Raw genomic sequence first — 20,520 nt, 5'->3', positions numbered from 1 at the left:
ATGGCTGAATGAGTGATTCCATTATCAATAAGCAGAAAAGATGATGAGTTATCAATCCTAAAAGAAACACCAATAATTAGCTTGCATCTTCAGGGTCTGATAGTCATTGCACATTTCCAGGAGTCTAGCCTCTCCCCTGTCCACCACACAGTAATTAAGGCCAGGCTAAGTGTGACGATGCACCAGAAAATCAATTGATTCTGTTCACGAAATGAGTGTGTAAGCGGTCAAAGCCTAACAATCCCCTTTGCTCCACTTCCTCCAAGTTTCTGCGGGCCATCGGGGCTCTGATTAAAACAGATTGCTATTTATAGCCACAGGTGAGGTCGCAGACCTCCATTAATGATGGGTGAAAACCCTGGGAAGCATCGCTACAGAGTTGTCTAATAGGAATAGTAAACACCAGTTTTGATTTAAGGAGAAATACCTACCAACCAAATATATATATATATATATATATATATATATAAAAATATATATAAAACATTAAAATATATAAAACATTAAAATTATACATTATATTATAAAACATTTTAAAGTTCAATGTTAATAATGTCTAGTTTTATTAATTAAATAATAAAAAAACACAAACTTCTTTAAAACTTTCTTTGTGCTCTCTAAAAATAAATACATAAATTATTTTAAAACAATAAAAAATACACCAAATAAATACAAATAAATGAATAAATAATTTCAAAAAGGTTTTCTATTTTTCTAACTTCCTACCTTTTAAAAAAAACACAAAACTGTCCATTTTAATTCATAGTGGTCTTTTACCATCAAAACTGACCTCTGTCATAAAGGAATGAATAAAAAGCACCACAGAAGAACACACTACACCACCCAAATGATTTACAGAAATCCAATCTAAATTCCCAGAGCATATCTGCTAACTCGTGTTATTGTGTTAGTCGTCAATTGAATATTCATGAATTGTCTCTGTAGTGTTATGCAGAAGGAAAAGACAGATGAGGGAATATGCATACATTTCAGCGCATACACTAAAGTGTGGTTTATTTTGGTGAGGCATTACCCTCATAAGGCTTCTTTAGACACAGGCAATGGTACAAATTGTCCTGGAGCAGCACAATGAAAGTGCAAATAAGTATAATAATATAAAGATAAAGATTATATACTTACTGCTATGATATAATCAAAATGCGGTACAGCAAAAAGAGTACATAAACATCAGCTGCCTAATCAGCAAATATTATGCAGAGCCGTAAAATGAGATAGCAGTGAGTTGAACTTAAAGTAACATTGCTTCCAGTTACATAACCAGTGAGTTCATTTCCTTAATGGAATATCGACAAGCGTATGCACTCTCACTACTGGCAAAAAGTACCTTAGGTTGATGATAGTGCTCCATGGACATGGTGATAACATTGAGCCCGATGACAATTGTGATGAACAGGTCCAGATAGTGGCTGGTGCATATCTTGTGGATGAGAAGCCGTGTAGGTGAGTAATCGGAGTAATAGGGTTTACTCTGGGCTTCTGAAGAACCATGGGAACAGGGAGGAATCATGAAATAACAGAACTGAAACAAACATTGTTTTGTACACACACATGCCCACACTGAGAAAAGAGGAGGGAAAGAAGCAGTGGGAAAGAGAAGAAAAGAGGTACAGTAGATCATACTATTTGTGTACAATTTCATCCAGAAATGAAAATTGACTTACACATCCTCATGTTGTTTCAAACCTGTTTGACATTATTTCTTCTGTGGAACACAAAAGAAGAGATTCGAAAGGCTGTGCTGGCAACTTTTTTTTCATGAATTACAAATTTTTCAGTTTCTAACAATGGCGCAAATGCATCATAAACGTGTCTTAAAATGGTCCATATGACTTGTGTCACATTTAAAGTTTTTGAAGCCTTATGATAGCTTTGTGTGAGGAATAAAGCGAATCCGTATTAATCACTGCAACTGAATCAAGTCAGTTAGTTACACCTGAGAACCTGATCAGTTAAATTTGCAAAACAATTATTTGTTTTATGAACTGGATCATTCATAGTCTTCATTAAATCTTAACTTTTCAGGGAATAGTAATAAATTCAGCCCGATTAACAATAAGCCAGTGTTATTCACTGCGACTGTATCATCAAGTCAGTGAGTTGAACTTGAAACTGGATCTTGTGAAAGACTCATTTAAATTAGTTTTATTATCCAGATCATTCATTGATTTGACCCAAAATAATGATTCAAAAGAATGACTTACATACAAATCTAAACCTTTCAGTGAGTAACAACATACTTGCATCCTGTTTCTCACACAAAGCTATTGTATGACTTGTAATATAGTGCTAAAGTTGTATGGGCCACTTTTATGATACTTTGGTAATGGTGCTTTTGACAAGCTTGAAAGCAAAACAGCCTTCAAAATGTCCCTTTAAATAGCACAGAAAAAAGTCATAGGGGTTTTGAGCTAAATGAGGCTGAGTAAGTGACAATTTTCATTTTCGTGTGAACTTTTCTTTTAACCGTGATTATGTTTCTGTGGTCTGTCCCAAATATCAGATCAAAGGCAGAGGAGCACAGAATGAGGGTCCAGGATGCCTGAGATCTGCTCACTCACAGACACCTCAACAAAACAAATGATCCTACTGTCATGGATTTTCTAATGAGATTCCCTGAGACATAAAAGAAACTCCATTCCGTTTGGACGGACTTGTGCATATGCTAGTTTTGCTGATCCATTTCTATTCTTTGTGATTTCTCTTTGTTGTTCACTGAGGATGGAGAGGACAGGAGGGGTGGCAGAGCAGCAGGGGGCCGGAGGGCTTATCATCTCAACACACAGGCAGGTCTGTGAGCGGGAGCTGTGTTCCCTGTGGTCCTGTCAGCCCATTAGGCAGGCTTTTTCTGGCACCAGCCACTGGACCAAAGGAACAGGTGCTGCATTCAACCTTTTCTTTTTTATATATAATGGTGCCACATCAGCAGTATTTGTTTAATCACATGGTTGCTCCCCACTGGATAGTGAATTTGAGTATGACGCATCTAGAACTTGTCCAATTAATTTGCTCGTTAAAAGTGATGTGAGTAATGTTTTGGATGTTCTTCTCAGTTTACATGTAGAGATTCTATACGTAAGCCATTGTCTATGTTTGCGTGTTCTACACAGACTTGTTGTCTTTGTATTGGTGATGAGGACTAGGTCACCAGTGTTATTTTAATTTTATTTATATACAACAATAGTATTTATTAGAGTTGTGAATAAACTTTATTTTTGAATTTTCAGGTTTCATTTAAAACTATTTTATGTGCTTCTGTAAATTTTATTATTTTAATATTTATATTCATTTTAGTTTTAGTAATTTAAGGACTTGAAAATAAACTTGTGTATTTCAGATAGATGCCAAAGCAGTATTTGACATTTTAATTTATGTTTCTCATTTAATATTCATATATTTTAGCTTACCTTCAAATAACAAAGAATATTTTTTAAATAGTTTTAGTTAAAAATAACAGCACTGGGAGAGAGTCTTTCTGCAGATTACAGCAAATGAACATCTTTACGAGTGAGACTTTGATTCATTCATTCTACTCAAAAGTGCTGATTCATTTAAGTATGAAACAACTATGTTAAAGCTAATTACTAGAATAATACACTAGTACTTCCAAATAAAAATATGACAAAAATAGTTGGAGTAGTACGCTAATATGCCATTTCAAATTCACCAGATGTTTGTATGAGTGAGTCACTGAATCACTGACTTGACCGATTTGTTTGAAAACACTGGACAAAATGCCATTAGTTTTACTTGGAGACACACAGTGGTTCTGCTTTGACTTTGTTTGGAACTATTTTAGTTAGAAAAAAAAAAGAAGAAAAAAAAGAAAATACAAAAAGTATCTGGAAATATGGTCTTGAATGCAAGTTACCTGATATTCACTTCTTGTTTATTTAATGTATAAAGCAATATCATGTTTGTATGATACATTTTCTACATGTAATATTTCTTAAATATGTATATGATGTATATGGGGTCACTCTAGTGTGAGTTCTCAGGATGAGTTGCCAGCGAAACAGGTTCTGGGGTTAATTACCAAAGGAATCTTCTAGCCCATCTGGATTTAATACTGCTAATAGAAGCCATGCTCCTGGCGTTTTAAATGTGCTGACTCAACATTACCTTTGCTTCATAATGTACAATTTATGAATCCTAAACGTCCAGACTTGGCTAAACTTTGCCATTTTGGTTGCTATTTATTTATTTACCTTAGTTATTGTTATTTTTTATGACTCCTAAGATCTAACAAAATCTGAGATGAGGTCACTGTTCTCCTCTTTAACCCATGTGTTATAAATTAATTTATTTGGGCTGCAGACAAGAGTATCTAGGGGGCAGCAACCAAAACCGTTCACTGGGACCGAAAGTTGCTGTGCTGACTGCCCCAGTTTTAGAGGTACTCAGTTACGGGGGACAGTTGGGATGGGAACAGGTGTATGTTCACAGCCTGGTTTTACAGTAGACAGGGCAGCTCCCATAGGACATCCCCACTCATCTGCTTCCCTCCTACCCTCTATAGTGAAACGCTCTCCCTTTATGCACTTTCATTCAAAAAAGCTTGTAACGCTGGTGGGACAAAACTCAATTTTGATTGGCTCACATTGCTGATTCCAATCATGCTAAGCACAATAATAATACTAATAAATCAGTGACAGAGGGAAAGCGGTCTCCAAAACCGGATGTTTATATCTAATGAGTACTGCACTGAGTTTAATGAAAGAGCTTTATATCAGATGGCCTTTTGTGCCCAACTAAAAAAAAATAAAAAGTTGGGAGAAACTGAAGGTTTTGGCATCCTATTTATGGAAAATGGATTGAACTTTTGTTTCCTATTGGCAGCGGTGCCTCTCTGATGTCATGCCATTGCAATGAGTCCAGTTAACGTCCACATCAGCCAAATCAGCTTAAACAGAATTTAAAGTGAGGGAAAATGGATCAAAACTATTTTTAACCAACGCAAGAAGAATGAAATAGCGGTGGAGAATGTGGGTCTTGGACCTCTCCATCTCTGTCTCTATTTTTGTGGCACAAGCTAATGATACCATGACTATGATTTAATGAGACATTCTTTGCTTAGATGGCAATTTTAGCCCCTTCCAATTCCATCTATGAATACATTTGAGAACAACGGCCAGATTATTGGGTGAAGCAATTGAAGGTTTTGGGCTGAATGATACCACATTTGAATATAGCCACAAAACACCGGTCGCCCACCAGTCTTGGACACGCTAACTGTAAAACTCAATGCAATACCCATCAGCCCCAAAAAGAAGGGTACAACAACAAATTTCTTGGCTTTTTCGTCCCACTGAGACTTCATGCTGGTCTTGATGCTTTCGACTTGATTCTGGCTTTGCTGCAGCTCACGTGCACTTGGAGGAAAAAAGCTCTTAAAAGAAACTTTAAAATTAGGAACTCTGGACCCCATAAAATTCAAAAAACAAAAAGTATACTATGAATAGATCCGTCAAAAAAATTAAATGTAAATATAAGATAAACATGAAACCCCACATGAAACAAAACTAACCATCTTTTAGGAGGTCCAAAGTCCTTTCGGGAAACATTTTAACAGTGCATAAGAGAAGAGAAAAGATGTGGAAGGTGTCGATCCAAGAAATGAACCATATAGCAGCTAGTACCTTAGAAGCTAAGTCAGTTGGGAAATACAGACAAACTCTGATTCATTATCTACACAATTTGTACTACAAAAACCATAAAATATAGCAAAATGGTTCATGATTTTGAGGGCCTGAAGGTGGTCATTAATGATGTTCTGCAGGCTAACGTAGCCTTATAAAGCGATACTTGCAACTACACCACTGAGCAATGTGTTCGGGAAAGATCTGTCCATTATTCAGACTTCATGGGTCATGTGGGGTGAAAGTCATGAGCACTGGGGAATTGTGGGCAGTGGGAGGACTAGACTGTTATTTAAAAGAAGAGCCAGAGAAAAATTCTAAAGCCTGCACGGCAAAATGTCAGACAAAAATAGAAAGGGGAAAAAGCGGAGATGATAAAAACAGCCATATGAAAGGGAAGGCAGCAAATTGCAACTTCACTTGTTTTACGCTGAAAGGTTTTTAATTGAGGCTGGTTTTACCTCCCTGAAGTGCATGGTCAATGAGTTGCTTCTAAAGTAATGAGTCGATGTCTGCTGGACATACTGCTGATGCACCCCAATGCAAAAATTTGTTTGGCAGAGACCCTGACTTGTTCACTTTTTATTTGGCACAATATGCCAGCACACACCGAATCAAAAACAAAAGGAAATGTCAGACTAAACACCTGCTTAAAACAGGCAAAAGAGTGAAAAATATCAAGGAAGAGGAGAAATTGAAGGCACACAACAATTATTATAAGGGAAATAAATCTTCAATAATGGGAGGCCATGATAAAGAAAACACACATACACGAACACTGGCAAACATATACTGTAGGATAGATTAGGGTGAGAAACACACAGACACACATAATATATCATGCTGGCAGACAAACCACACTTTCTTTCTGAGTCTGACTTGAGCAAGATGGGCCGTTTGAGATGGAGGCTGAATGGCAGAGGCTGGTGGATGGGCAACGGTGATAATGTGCAGAGAGCCGCAAGAGTGATATCTTTCTATATTACTCAACATGATGGGTTAGTTAGAGTGCCTGACATATCTGACAATTCTAAAAAAATGAATGTGTCACATCCGAGGTCATATGTTTGATACGCAACAGTAAGTTAACCCTCGTTTATAACAGCAAAAGGAAAAATAATCCAATCCTTTCTCATCGTAGAACCTTCAAATGCAAACACTGTTAGTCCAGAGAGAGAGAGAGAGAGTAACGACATTAAAAGAAAAATAAAATCTTACTTTTATCACTCTCAGCTTTTGCTTTAGAGCAAGTTTTAGAGAGTTACTGTCTATACTTAGGATGAATGTTTATGATGTTGCCATTGGGAAGAAACTAACAAGTGACACAAAGCAGTGTAGCTTTTCCACTAACATGCAACGTTTTGTGACAAACACTGTTTTTATGTCACATTGTATTGCACACACTACTTAACAGCCCAGCACAATACTCAATCTATAATGTTTATCTCTTGTACAGTATGTAGTACTGCAAAGTCTGATTCATTTAAGTGTACAGAATTGAAATGTAAAGGAACTGGATTAAAAATAAAGCTGTTAATATATGTTTAACACTGTATAATATATGTTTAACACTGTATTTCCATAAAAAGCGATACTGGAAATATATTTATTATGAAAACTGCTTTACAAATAATTTGAATTAAGCATATTTACATGTATAAAAAAGTATAAAAAATTAATATGTAAATATACTAGAAACAATATTTTATTTAACATGACTTTTTTTAACAATATTTTTTATCATACCATATAAAGGGTCTTTGTACTGTATGTGAAAAAATAACTAAAGGCAGTATACAGTTCATCAAAAATATCTTAATTTGTGTTTCAAAGATGAACATGTAAGATGAGGTATTACGGGTTTGGAACGACATGAGGGTGAGTAATTAATGACAGAGAATTTTCAGTTTTGGGTGAACTATCCCTTTAAGGTACACTCACATTAGCAAAAATTTTGCAACATTTCGGGCAAAATAGTCATGTATGAAGCACACCTCACACAGAAGACACTTTTAAACCAAGCAGCTTTCTGTTGGTCAAAGCAGTGAATTTGTGTACCAACTTGAACCCGCTGCGAAATCTGTGGGGGGAAATCTTTCGTCCAATTGACCATTCGCAAAAACCTGCCCTCCTTAGTTACTGTTGCTATGTCCGACAAACAATACTGCTCTCACACTACACATCATGTTCTCACATAGTAAAAAAATACATTGCGGAGCAAAGAGGAAACCAACAACGCGCTGACAGACAAGACAGAGCAGGTTACTTCCGATATGAAACAAGGTCTCAGCTTTCAAATTTTGTAATTTTTTTTTAAGAAATTCAATCAATAAGTACCATTTGTGGCTCTTTAATATGTCGTGACAGATCACTGTAGCACCTCAGTTCAAGCGGCATGTGAATCGATCGTCTTTTTATATTTACTCAAGCATTTCTTAAGTTTATTTAACCACAAAATAAACATGAATGAACATCAGATCGTATTATATTGCAACCACACAAAGATGTCAATACACACAATTTTGCAAGTTTAAGTCCACCGAAGTTAATCTACTCTCCTGTCTGATAAGCTGTTTACCACTATTCATAACTCATCACAATCAATCTTCATATCAACAGTAAATCAATCACCAAGCATTAAAAAAATAGCATGGATTCCTATGAAAATGGGGTTTTCACTCACAAAAATTTGCAGAACAATGGTAAATGTGTCTGCAATTCTACTGATTCTGCTAAACCTAACATAATCTACAAGACCAATCACATAAATATCCTATAATCACCCCATCGATATCTACATTTTTCAAACACTGATCACTTGTACTGCTCAAGTGGTGCTACTTCAGCAGAATATACTTACCTCTTACCCTGTTATTTTCTTTCTATAGCTCACATGGCTTGCTTAACCACCCAGACAGCATTACATCCCTCTCTTGCTTGGTATTTGTCAAACCTCCACTCCCAAACAAGCCAGCCGTATCAGTACACAACTCTGAGAGGTTACAAAAAGATCATGCAGCACCAAGAGGTTACAACAACTCTCTCACAGAAGAGAATTTTAACTCCATTCTCCATCTATTCAGTTAATAAACCTACTCCCTACTGAATGAACCATGAAGACCCATAAAGAGATTAGGTGCACTTCCTGCCAAAAGGCATGAGTCTGCTGAAATGTAGGACACTGTTTGTGCATTTTAAATCAGAATCAAACTCTAAGTTGGATGTTTCTTGTACCCTTACATGAGGTAGCAGAATATTTCAGTTAATGAGCAGTTTTTATTTATATACATAACTTTTTAGGATGGCAACATGGGCTTTATAAAATTTCCTAATCACAAACTGCATAAAGCATGTGTTATGTCCAACTGCGACTCTATTAGAAAGTCAAGAGAGCTTATACACTAACTATCTAGAGGTAAAGGATCACATCTTGACATACATTGAAGCAGAGGTAACTCTTTCAGCTGAAAACTTTATGCCATCTGTTCAATTTGGGGGGCTGTTGCTTGCCCAAGTTACATAAAGAAGACTTTGAGTCATTTTCACTTGCAGTAGGAAGAAAGGAAATGGTGTTTGGAGCTGCCAGGTTACATAAGCGACCGTGCTGCCTTCTGCTGCCAAGAGTGGAGGTTACACGACACTTAGTAATTTCATTTTCTCCCTCTGTCACTCGCCGTCTCATCGCTCCCCCAGCAACAGTCGAGAGACTATACACTTGCCTGCTAGAGATTAAAAGAAAGATTGGTGGGTCATCTCCAGTTCTACATGGGTATATAAAGACAAATGGAATAAATGCTGACATTATATTCTTCGTTAAGATGTATTTGCTATCAGGGGTAAGTTTTTCAAGGTAACTGTAGATTCTGTTCATGGAACCCAATGAATATGCAGAATTAGAACATCCATAATCTACAGTATGAGGTTCTACACATCCCAGTTCATAAATTACATGTTTTAACTAATCTGATTGTGCTTTAAACTATGAATAGGAATTTAGTAATTTTTGCTTTGTTTAAAACATTTTTCATGTTTAAATACATTTAGCAGATTTCCCAACAAAATCAGGACAGAAAAGGTAAAATGGAAAAAAAAAAATTATAAAAAGAAATTTTGTAAACTAACAATACTGTCATATGGTATGCAGCTTTTGACATTTATAAATGTATTCATTTTGTTTTGAGTTGAGCAGCAAAATAAACAAAATAAATAATACAAATATTTAAAAAGATTATTTCTTATGTCAAGTAATTATTATACTTGAAATCCTATGTTGTTTTTCCTTGTCAGTCTCGCCTTTGGCTTGCTCACTGGGGGGTTGTCTAGCACTGCTTTTCTTTTCCTTTTATCTTATTTATTTTTCTATTTTCGGAAAGCTTCTTTGGAACAATATGCATTGTACAAAGCACTATGCAAATAAACAAAATTAAATATGTAAAAGTAAAGAGTAAGAAGAATCCATAATTCAGCATTTAGTGATTTTTCTAATCACAATGGAAAAGGTAATTTAACTTTAAATGATTAATTATCAAAATATTTATATTAAATTAACAATTATTATTTAAGTAATTATTAATTTTCATGTTAAATATTTTTACAAAAAGGGGTACTCTCATGAATGTGTATTAAAGTCTGACACAGAAGAGAAGAAATTGTTGAATAAAGTTGTTATTTTGTTTTCTTTGCACACTACATTACAGTTGACCTTTCTGGGCCTTGAACATGTCAGTTGCATTGCTGTCTATGCAGCAACTCTTGTACTTCATAAAAAATATCTTAATTTGTGTTCTGAAGATGAATAAAGGTCTTACAGGTTTGGAACGACATGAGGGTGAATAATTAAAGACAGATTTTTTGGGGTAAACTATACCTTTAAAATAATTATGAAAAGTTAAGTCATTTCTCATGATTGAGAATAATGTCAAGATATTAACAACGTCAGATTTTATTAATTAATTTTTATTTATTTTTTTTTTTGAGATAGAGAAAAATGAACTGAATTCAAAAATTCAATGTTTTGAAACTCAAAAAGTCAATTTTTTTTAGAAGGACCCATCTGTAGCTTCTGTTTATGCTTATCAATGAGGCACCGTCCTGATTTTGAATGGATGACTGAAAATGCAAACATCCCTGGATTGTAGCAGGATAAGAATTATTACTACGCTGCAGCCTAAAAGGACATATACTTGTAAATCTGATATGATACATAATCAAGGACACCCCCAAATGATATGCCTTGTTAATACAGTGTGTCCGGGCAAACTGCTGGCAGGACACATTTCTGATGAGGCACCTCAGAGAAGGGCTAATAAATGGCGACTGGGGGAGGACACAGGTAGAGGAGAGGCAGATGGTTTCAGCCCTACTGCAGCGTGATATGATTAACCAGCCCTTTGATCCCACATGCGAGCATACAGCAGCGACGGCAGTCCAACAGGAGGGGAACAGAAGCTAATCGAGAAAGACAGACTGGTGGGGGGTAACACCCCCACCCCTCCTAAAGACAAACCCAAAACAGAATGATAAAATATGCTGAGGCTCACTGTAACTGGATCGTCAACTAATTAACACATTGTCTTCTAATTGGAAGGAAAATGGAGCCTGCATTTTTTAATCACATAACTCAATCATAGTGTGAACAATGTTGACCATGCAACTGTGAACCGTGTTTAAAACGTGTAAAAGTGTGATCATCCATACACTCACGACAGCATATGCTAATCAACAGTTATACCTATCAGGCTAATCTGTAGAACTCTCATGTTAGAATATATAAGCATATACAGCTTTATAAACAATATACCAAACACATTTGAAGTGCATTCAATGCGTTTTTGTTTTCTTTTCGCTTATTCATCTTGGACGTTATACTGACTCCTCCTGGTGTGGATGCATGACTTTGTTTATTAGCGTAGCTGTGTATGCCAATTTTCATCATAAAAGAGATGTTCATGTCTAAAAAACTCTATTCTTTGCACATTACTGTGGGTAAATGTATAATAATTATTATAATAATACTACTAATTAATACTAATTAATAATTATTAGTAGTTTTATATGGAGTCTCTGGTGATAAGAAAAAAAAAGTATTAAAGGGTTTTAAAATGTGTACTTGAGAAAGAGGAAAGATAGATGTTTTGTAAGAACATTAGGGGAATGGGGGCAAAGAGAGACAAAAGTTGGAAAGAGAGGGAAAGAGAGAGTAGGAAAGAAAGAGAGGCAGAGAGGACAAAAGTAAAGGGGTTCATGAGGGAGCTCTTGTTCACAGAGGCAGAACACAGACAGAAGGGAAGAGATAAGAGACTCTCAGCTACACTGAGAACAACACGGTAAACATGTTCTATGCACAAAAACATTCCGCTTTTTCCATTATATTTTTTTTACTAAAAAAGGGGAGAGGACCCGACTGTCATAGGCGTTTGTTTCGGTACAGCAAATCAAACTTTGGGAGGGGAGAGGACCCGAAAAAATTTAATAAAATAAAATAATAAAAAATTAAATAAAAATCCATTTCATTCAGGTTTCATATGGCTAATACTAGGGCTGCAACATTTAACTGATCATCATTATTAATTTTAATGTTGTTTTGATCAACTATGATCAAAGTTTTGAATGGTCTTGTACAATTTACTGATATACTGTTATAATGTGAGTACTTCTGTTATGCAAAACAGGAAGTCCTAACAGTGAGCAAGTGTCACTATTACAGTTACATTTTCATGACAATTGTCAAACTTAAACTTAAAAATGAAATTAAACAAAACATAAAAAGCAAAAAAACAGAAAAAATGAGAAAAAAACAGTCAAAAAATAAAAAAAAAAATTAAAAAATAAACTATATTATAAACTTCACATTTAAATTAATTTTTGACCATACTTGCTTAATCATAAATAATCAAAATAGTTGTTAGTTGCAGCCCTATCTTATACATTACAATACTTCAGTATTGTACCAAAACAAATCTTGTATTATACCCTCTTACATCCAAAACAAGCCAGCTGTACTCAAATTACTGTATAAAATAAAATCATGTAAAGCAGCCCATTACAGCAACATTTTCTTAAGTCAAAGTGGAACAAGTGTGCCATACAAACATTTTACTCACGTATGTCACAAATGAGTATTAACACGTCATGCAGCCTTTGAACAACAGCAAGGTGTGTTGTGGAGTGGTGTTGTGTTTAGCATGTCAGTAGCTTTGTAAACAGTGTTATGGGGCAACATCACAAAACGAAGTGAATCACTACGCCACAACACCAAACCGATGAGAAAACTCTGAAGCAGACAGCTCAATAAAAGCTAAAGACATTAACAGTGATACTCTTCCCTTCGAACAGTCAGCCACAGTGCGTCACATTGGGGGCAACATCGAGAGATCAGACCTGTGATACCACCAGAGCATTTACTGCAGGCTGAGGTGAGTTTATCGAGAACTAGAACCATATTAAAAATAACATTTGCGGTTTTTCTCTCCCTTTCTCTCTCTATCCATCCCCTGTGTGAGCTTGAGGCTGGGCTGGCTGGAGCTGGTGATGAGGTGTGGAAAAACCGGACATACACACTTCCACAGACAATTCTTGTGTGGTCATATCAGATCTGATGAGGTGAGAACATGGCGCTGATGGTGCCTTCCCACCCGGTGTCCCTCTCCCACCCTTGTCCCAAAACCACCACCACGGTGAACACATAGACATGCCATAAGCAATCTGTACCTTGTGTGTGATCGGGACTGGACCAACTGACACCGGTCAGCATTATATCTAGAAGAACGAAACCATGTTAATCAGGTAGGGCAAGGAAAGAAACCGTCAAAGGAGCTGAAATAGGAAGGATTTTCTGGGAGAATATGCCGGTGGGTGTTCCAATTATTCTGAGTCCAAAATAACCCTGTTGTTATGTGTAAAACACTAATACTAAATCTATTTATCCCGGCTGTTTGAGCCATACATTATTAGTCCGAGATTGCTGTGCTTGAAATACTTTGTGGATGGAAACGTCTGGCAAACAAATAACTTTTCACTTTTTCAGCTAATGATACCAACAAGTTCACCTGAAAGGAACCACAACTTTTCCACTCAACTTTTTATAGCAAAAGTCCACAAAGTTACCTCAGGATATTTAGATATTACGTTCAAAAAGAAGTTTCAAAATATTAATCAGGCCAGGCAAAGCTGACACACGGTTTAATCCCATTTCCACCCCGGAAACCTGACACATCCCGTCAGACATTCACACCTACGGAAAATTAGATCTGTAGCGAAAAGAAAAGATGAAGCGAGATAAAATAAAGCACCTTTCCCTCTCCAGCTAGAACTGATGGCATGATAAAGCACTATAAAACAAAGGACACGCTAATCAGTTAATGCGCAAATCAAATACTGTATAGATATTCATTAGAAAGTGTGATGTGACAGTACATTTAGAGAAGGCTAGATTTGAAAGTACTAATAAGACTAGCTTTGTTTGCATTAGATGAGTTTTAATCTCTGATCACGTGGCCTGACTCAGATGATATAGTTTATAGATTACCTATTTACATCTGTATTTCTCAAGGGCTTAAAAAAAAAAAAAAAAAAAAAAAAACAGAAATTCCCATTTTTAATAGTAAAGATCAAACATGCTGGACCAATGTCCAAGCCAATATCCAAACAAGAGCTAGCATCCACACGGAGATTCTCAATGATGTTGTTTTAATGCTAACGGCTTGTGTTGAAAATAGCAGGCAGTGGAACCAAAGAGAAGGTCATCAATACCACGCCGTGCATCCTGGGTAGCATCGGAGCAGGCAGCTGATGGATGTAACCAATTTGAGTGGGACAAGATTTTTATTTACTTCTCAGACTGCACTGCCCTACATGCATGAGAGGAGGAGGGTGGGCAGAGCCCTGGGGCAGGGGTCCACTGCACACCCTGCTCTCTCAGTAAGCAGATCACCATGCAAGCCATGGGACATGCTCTACAGACGTTCCCAGGCAAAACGGGGGCAAGCCGGGGAGGGGCGGATTCCTAGCTAATTACGGGCCCGAGCATTTCATTCCTCATACGCCGGTCACTAATTAGCATCTAATTTAGCACGCGGTCAAATCAAAATGATCAAGCAGGACTCAGAAAGGTGTGGAAAGGCTACCGACCAGCTAGCTCCTTCTCCTTACTCCTTCTTTTTTTCTCCATGCGTTTAAGGCGCTTCTCCTCACGCCGTTTGGCTTCTTCGGCTTCCTGGTGCCGCCGGCACTTGTGAAAGTTTTCGACCACCACACCGACGAACATGTTGAGCACGAAGAAAGCCACGATCAGCAAGAAGGAGATGAAATAGAGCAGCATCCATGGGTTGTAATTCATGATGGGCTACAACACAGAAAAACACAACACGGATTAATGTACAGAGTGCACACTAATGTAAACACATTAAAGGTCCCATATTGTCAAAACTGAAATTTTCTGGATTTTTCATGATAACTGAGGTATAGGGGCTATGTAACTACCATATAATTTTCAAAACAGTCAATCCAAAGTCAAATGCACATAGCCTGCATAGCTGTTTTTCAAAGAAGCTACTTATCAAAGACACTGCAGTCCCTACATTGTTGGGTCCAACCTCAAATCCGCAACCCATAAGTAAACTTCTCACACATTTTATGGAGCCAGCATAATCTAAAATTATAGTTTCTAAATGGTTATGCAACGCTAACATGATGCTAACATCAACTTAATATATTAATATAATATAATATATTAAAAAACTATGCTCTTTCAGTATATATAATATAATATAATATAATATAATATAATATAATATAATATAATATAATATAATATAATATAATATAATATAATAAAAAAAAACTAAGCTCTTAACACAAACCAACCAACAGTATATCAATAGCTGGCTCTGAAGTAGCCATTATATAAAATCAATATTAATTATATTAATAATAGCAACAGATTTTCATTAGAGCAAGGGAAAAAAAATAAGTTACATGCATTTTATATAATATAATATAATATAATATAATATAATATAATATAATATAATATAATATCAAAAAAAAATGTTCTTTGTAAAAACCAATATATCAGTTGCTGAGTCAGGTACCCAGTAGTAAGTTACAGCCATGTTCAAGATGATGATGATGGAGTATTGGGATATCAATAACATTTTGGTTCAAAGGTCTTTCCTACTGGGTACCCGAAAGATGCCTGCCTCTAGGCTAGATTAAGCGTTCTGTGTGCAATGGTGAGGCACAGGCCACATGGCATGAATTTGAAGAAGAGATATCTTTTCCAATTCAAACACATAAAGGCCTTGGCTAGGACAAGGGCTGGGCTCTTTTCAAATAGTGCAGAATAATTTCAGGAGCCTACAGCCAGACATGAGGCATGAAGACTTCCTTTTCAGGCAAAAAAAATAATAAATAAATCCTATATTTTATTACTCAAAAATTAATTCAAAATTATTCTAAAATTCAAACTGTATTAAAAAAAAAGACATTTGGAAGAAGAGTGTAAAATAAGTAACTTCAAAGAGATGTGTTGAATGGACAATATGGAGCTTTACAGAAGAACTGATGAATGGAAAAGCAGTTCTTTGAAGCCAGAACAGGAATGCTGACCAATGATTTTTCAACTCTGATTCAGTTCATAGAGTTGTCCAATCAGAGTTTGCGGCTATCGGAGAATGCGAATGACAGTTCACGGTGACCCACTTAAACAAGGTTGCCACACTGTCCACAGTGAATCCACAAGCATGAAAATCTGTATTAATATTATTACAATAAAATGTTATGCAGGTAACAGTCAGTACCTGCTGATCGACACCAACAGCATCCAGTCCGTCGTACATTATGTCCACCCAACCGTCTTTGGAAGCCAGAACAAAAAGGGACATAAGGGCCTGAGGGAGGTGAGAGATGATAAAAAAGGTTAAAAGAAATCTTTGACTTCAGTGACTACATTTGACTTTGCTGAGACCATAACGGATTCTTTTCCAATTGAAAGTGACATTATCAGTCGCTTGTAGGTACGTCTAAAAGAGCATCTTGAGACAGAGTGAACATTTGTATAACCACTGCCAGGTTAAACGCTTACCTGCCCAAGGTTATCAAAGTTGTACTTGTGCCTGACCCATTTGTAGTTAGCCTGGAGGCAATCAGACTTGTTGGTGATGTTCTTAGTATCCTCCCCATGACACACAAAGAACTTTCCTTTGAAGAGCTGTGAGGAAAAAGCAAATGTATCAGCTCACAACCAACCTTCCTTTTCTCTGCGAGAGTTCTTTGGGAATACCACACGTTTCAACCACTATGACAGATATCAAGGGTCTTGAGAAAATAAACAGAAATATATACATATTGGACATTTATTGGAAGAAGAAGAGGTTGTGAAATTCAAAGTTTAAATTTCTATTATATAAAAAATGTCAATATTACCAGAACTGCACATTAACTAAATATATTAATTGTTTAAAAACACGTTACAACTTCATACAAGACGGTTATGTCTACATTATTGAAAATCCAGTATGACTGCTTAGTCAAAACCATACAAGGACAAAGTCAATGTTACACATGACACATCGTACAGGCACAAAGAGCACAGGCATCTTTTCCTGGAAGAATGGAAGATAAATTACATCGGCGTTCCCCTACGGACTTATGTAAATTGTGGAAGTATGGAAAACAGAGCATTTTAATCATAGTCAGATTATTCAGATGTGGGCAGGAAGAGTATGTTTCAAATTTACAGAAATGACAGAAAATCATGTATTCGTTTTGTGTACCACCTCTTTCTCTCTCACTAAAAGTCTTAAAGGCAATCTCGTGGATTACACACAGAGCTGTCAAAGGTTATGTTACTTTATATATGACGGTTTCTTAGAAGGAATTACTACAATTAATCCCTAAAGTTAAGACTGGCTTTTACTTTAATAGTCGATCTAAGCAAGAAGTATTAAGCTATATCCACTATATAACTGTAAGGTAGCAGTTCTAACTTCCCTACTAAAAAAAAAGTAGCTAAAACTGGTTTAAGCAGGCCTCCCATGCTGACCAAGCTGAAAAGTGCTTAATGCCTCTCTGAAACGACCCATTTTACTATCAGAAAACCAATTTAAACTGGTTTACACTTGTGATTTCTGCAGGGTTATGCTGTTTTGCACTTACCTGAACTCCCAAGATGCCAAAAATAATGAAAAAGGCACAGCAGATGACGACAATGTTCCCGATAGGCTTGAGGGATGACATCAGTGTCTCAACAACCAGCTTCAGTCCTGGAGCTCTGCTGATCACTCTGAAAATCCAACAAGAGAACAGATGTTTAACTTGCCTGGAGGTTCTCAGCTGGTTTTTGCTTCAGGACCATGGTTTTCCATTTGGAAATTAAGAGGCAAATCAACATAAAAACTACTTTCTCAGGAAAAACAAACAAACAAACATTTGACTTGACAAAATTACTTATTTTGTACAGTATTATCATGTTATATAACTATATTTTAGGGCTGTCAAAGGGCTGTGTATATTTATAATGTATATATAAATACCCTTACACACACCTACAAACGTGTGTGTGTATGATATAAAAAATCTTTTTTTTTAGTTACATATCTGTGTGTGTATATTTAACATTTATATTTATACATAAATCTAAATATACAGTACATATATTTTTTAAATATATATGTATGAGTGTGTATTTTTATATGCATAATATACAAAGTACACACAAATACATTATGTAAACAAACTTTTATTTTTGATGCGATTAATCACGATAAATCGTTTGACAGTGCTAATTTATATTAATAACAATAAATAATTTATTAGTATATTTACAGCTGTCAAAATAAAGCATTAAGACACTAACATTGATTGACAATGATTGACTAATATTAATCAATGCAAAGACTTAAATGTCTTAAATTTCAAATGGCTTCATCGCACAGTTTTTCTGAATAGCTTTGTGACAGATGAATTTGGGCAAAAATTTGACACTATCTTTGACTAATAATAAAATACATGGGAAGCACTTTCTCCTTTCTTTTAAAACCTGATAAGGCAATTTATTTTACTATCCTTACTACGCACATTTGAATGATGAGCTGCATAGTTGTAAATTCAGAAAGGGTCCTTAAACTCCTCAGTTCTTGCTTGGCCAGAGTCTGCGAGTGGATAAATGTTTCCCATGCTTTCACTGACCTGACATTAGTCAGCTTTCTCTACTTTTGGCATTCCATCATTGCTGCAATCACTACCTCCTCTACGAGTGAGCATGGCAATTACCAGCAAACATTTCATGCCCTCGCCATTATGCTAAGCAACCGCAATGCAATGCTGTCGGGAAACTTTCTGTGCTGCAAAGAAAGGAGACAGTTTTAATTAAACCGCCGGAATAAAGATGAAGCCTAATTATTAACGCCACGACATCCGGCACAAAACCGCACCTGTCAACCTCTGCGGAGGGTGGCACCAACAGTGACACAAAGACACCTGCTCACAAAGGCACACACAATAACATATGTAATACAAACACACAGCTGTAACAATAATTCAGCTGCTTTAGAGGCCAGGGTGTGTTATTTTGTACAAAAAAAAAAAAAAAAAGAAAGAGACAGAAAGCATGTGTTTTTAAAAGTTTGCCTTCTTTAAAGTTAACATGCTGTCTTAAAAATGTTGCACTCATGGCACGAGACCAATGAAAAACCAATGAAAGGTGCTTAAATGGTCAAAGATGTCCATCTAATGCAAGACCAACAATTAAAAAGTAGTGCAGACAGATTCAAGACCTACTGTTTGTCTGTAAGAACAACACATAACATGTAAAATTATACTCTAAGGGAGCTGTAAATGGCAACAGGCTTTAATCTGTGGTGCTGTTTGTGTTGAACTGATGGTAATGGGACTCAATGAGGACCTAAAGCAGTAGCAGGGGATCCAGACGCAGTGCAGAAACATTGTATACTGCAAGATGTTTATGATACTACACACACAAACACTCTACAGACACACACACACAAAAAGACTTGAAAAAATGTTCTCCCTTCAGAATAAAGAATAAAAGGCACATTAATCCTCATCTTGTGACAGTGATTTCTGGCTCCTCACCACAGAACTGAGCTAAAGCGGCAAAAACCTGATTTGATCCTCAGCTTTGATCTTCTTAAGAAGTGTGCTGTGATTGTATCAGTGTCTGAGGATGAAGAAAAGGCCACGTTTAAAGAGACCAATCAGGTTTAGTCAAAGTGACTGCTTGAGAAAGGAGTCTACCTAAAGGGAGTGCAGATAACAGGCTGCTTTGTCTTTTGTTTGTCTGAATATCTGCATGCATCTTTCACAAGCTCAAGCGTATTTATCCAAGCTCACTTGGGGGATTTCCGGTAATACCTTAAAATCAATTATGGAAATGTCAAACGATGAGAATGATCAATATGTCTAGACCCACACTCTGACTGAATCTGAGAGGAACAGTCTAGTGAAATGATACGACTTACTAACTAAAACTAAAACAATTAAAAAAAAATGTCTAGATTGAAAAATAAATATTGGACTGAAATATCAAATAAAATAAAATATGAATAGATTAAAATAAAGTTTTAAGAACTAAAAAGCTGAATAGAAAATTAAAAAAAAAATCACAAAGTAAAATTAAAAAGTCAATTCAAAATATCAATAAATATTATAATTGTATATAAATAATACTATCAATACTGGTCTAACGCCATGAGATTTCAACCCCTGACCAATAGAGGGCGCTACTGTCTGAAATGTTGCGCCAGTAATGTTTTTCAATACAGTAGACATTCCAGAACACAGTGAACTTATGTGCTTATACATATAAAGTGTAAATATGGGTTTTTTGCCATTTAACATGTAT

General features: G+C 36.1%; 1 protein-coding gene across 13 annotated transcripts in view; it reads right to left on the bottom strand.

The window, feature by feature from the left end:
* LOC109045614 (voltage-dependent T-type calcium channel subunit alpha-1G-like) overlaps positions 1–20,520 on the bottom strand; it is a 199,965-nt gene that overhangs the window by 24,332 nt on the left and 155,113 nt on the right. For 8 of the 13 annotated variants that reach the window (XM_042735603.1, XM_042735605.1, XM_042735609.1 and 5 more), the window contains 6 exons: positions 17,814–17,940; positions 16,741–16,866; positions 16,457–16,546; positions 14,808–15,000; positions 13,368–13,415; positions 1,346–1,497 (listed from right to left, as the gene is read on the bottom strand). In XM_042735603.1, coding sequence (XP_042591537.1) covers positions 1,346–1,497; positions 13,368–13,415; positions 14,808–15,000; positions 16,457–16,546; positions 16,741–16,866; positions 17,814–17,940 — 736 coding nt within the window. Of the gene's footprint in view, positions 1–1,345; positions 1,498–13,367; positions 13,416–14,786; positions 15,001–16,456; positions 16,547–16,740; positions 16,867–17,813; positions 17,941–20,520 lie in introns of all 13 variants that reach the window. The other 5 variants (XM_042735606.1, XM_042735612.1, XM_042735615.1 and 2 more) reach the window with 2 other exon arrangements.

The sequence above is a fragment of the Cyprinus carpio genome, chromosome B12, assembly GCF_018340385.1.
Source record: "Cyprinus carpio isolate SPL01 chromosome B12, ASM1834038v1, whole genome shotgun sequence".
NCBI classification, from domain to species: Eukaryota; Metazoa; Chordata; class Actinopteri; order Cypriniformes; family Cyprinidae; genus Cyprinus; species Cyprinus carpio.
Note: the sequence above shows the minus strand (reverse complement) of the source record. Positions and strands in the feature narration are given on the sequence as shown.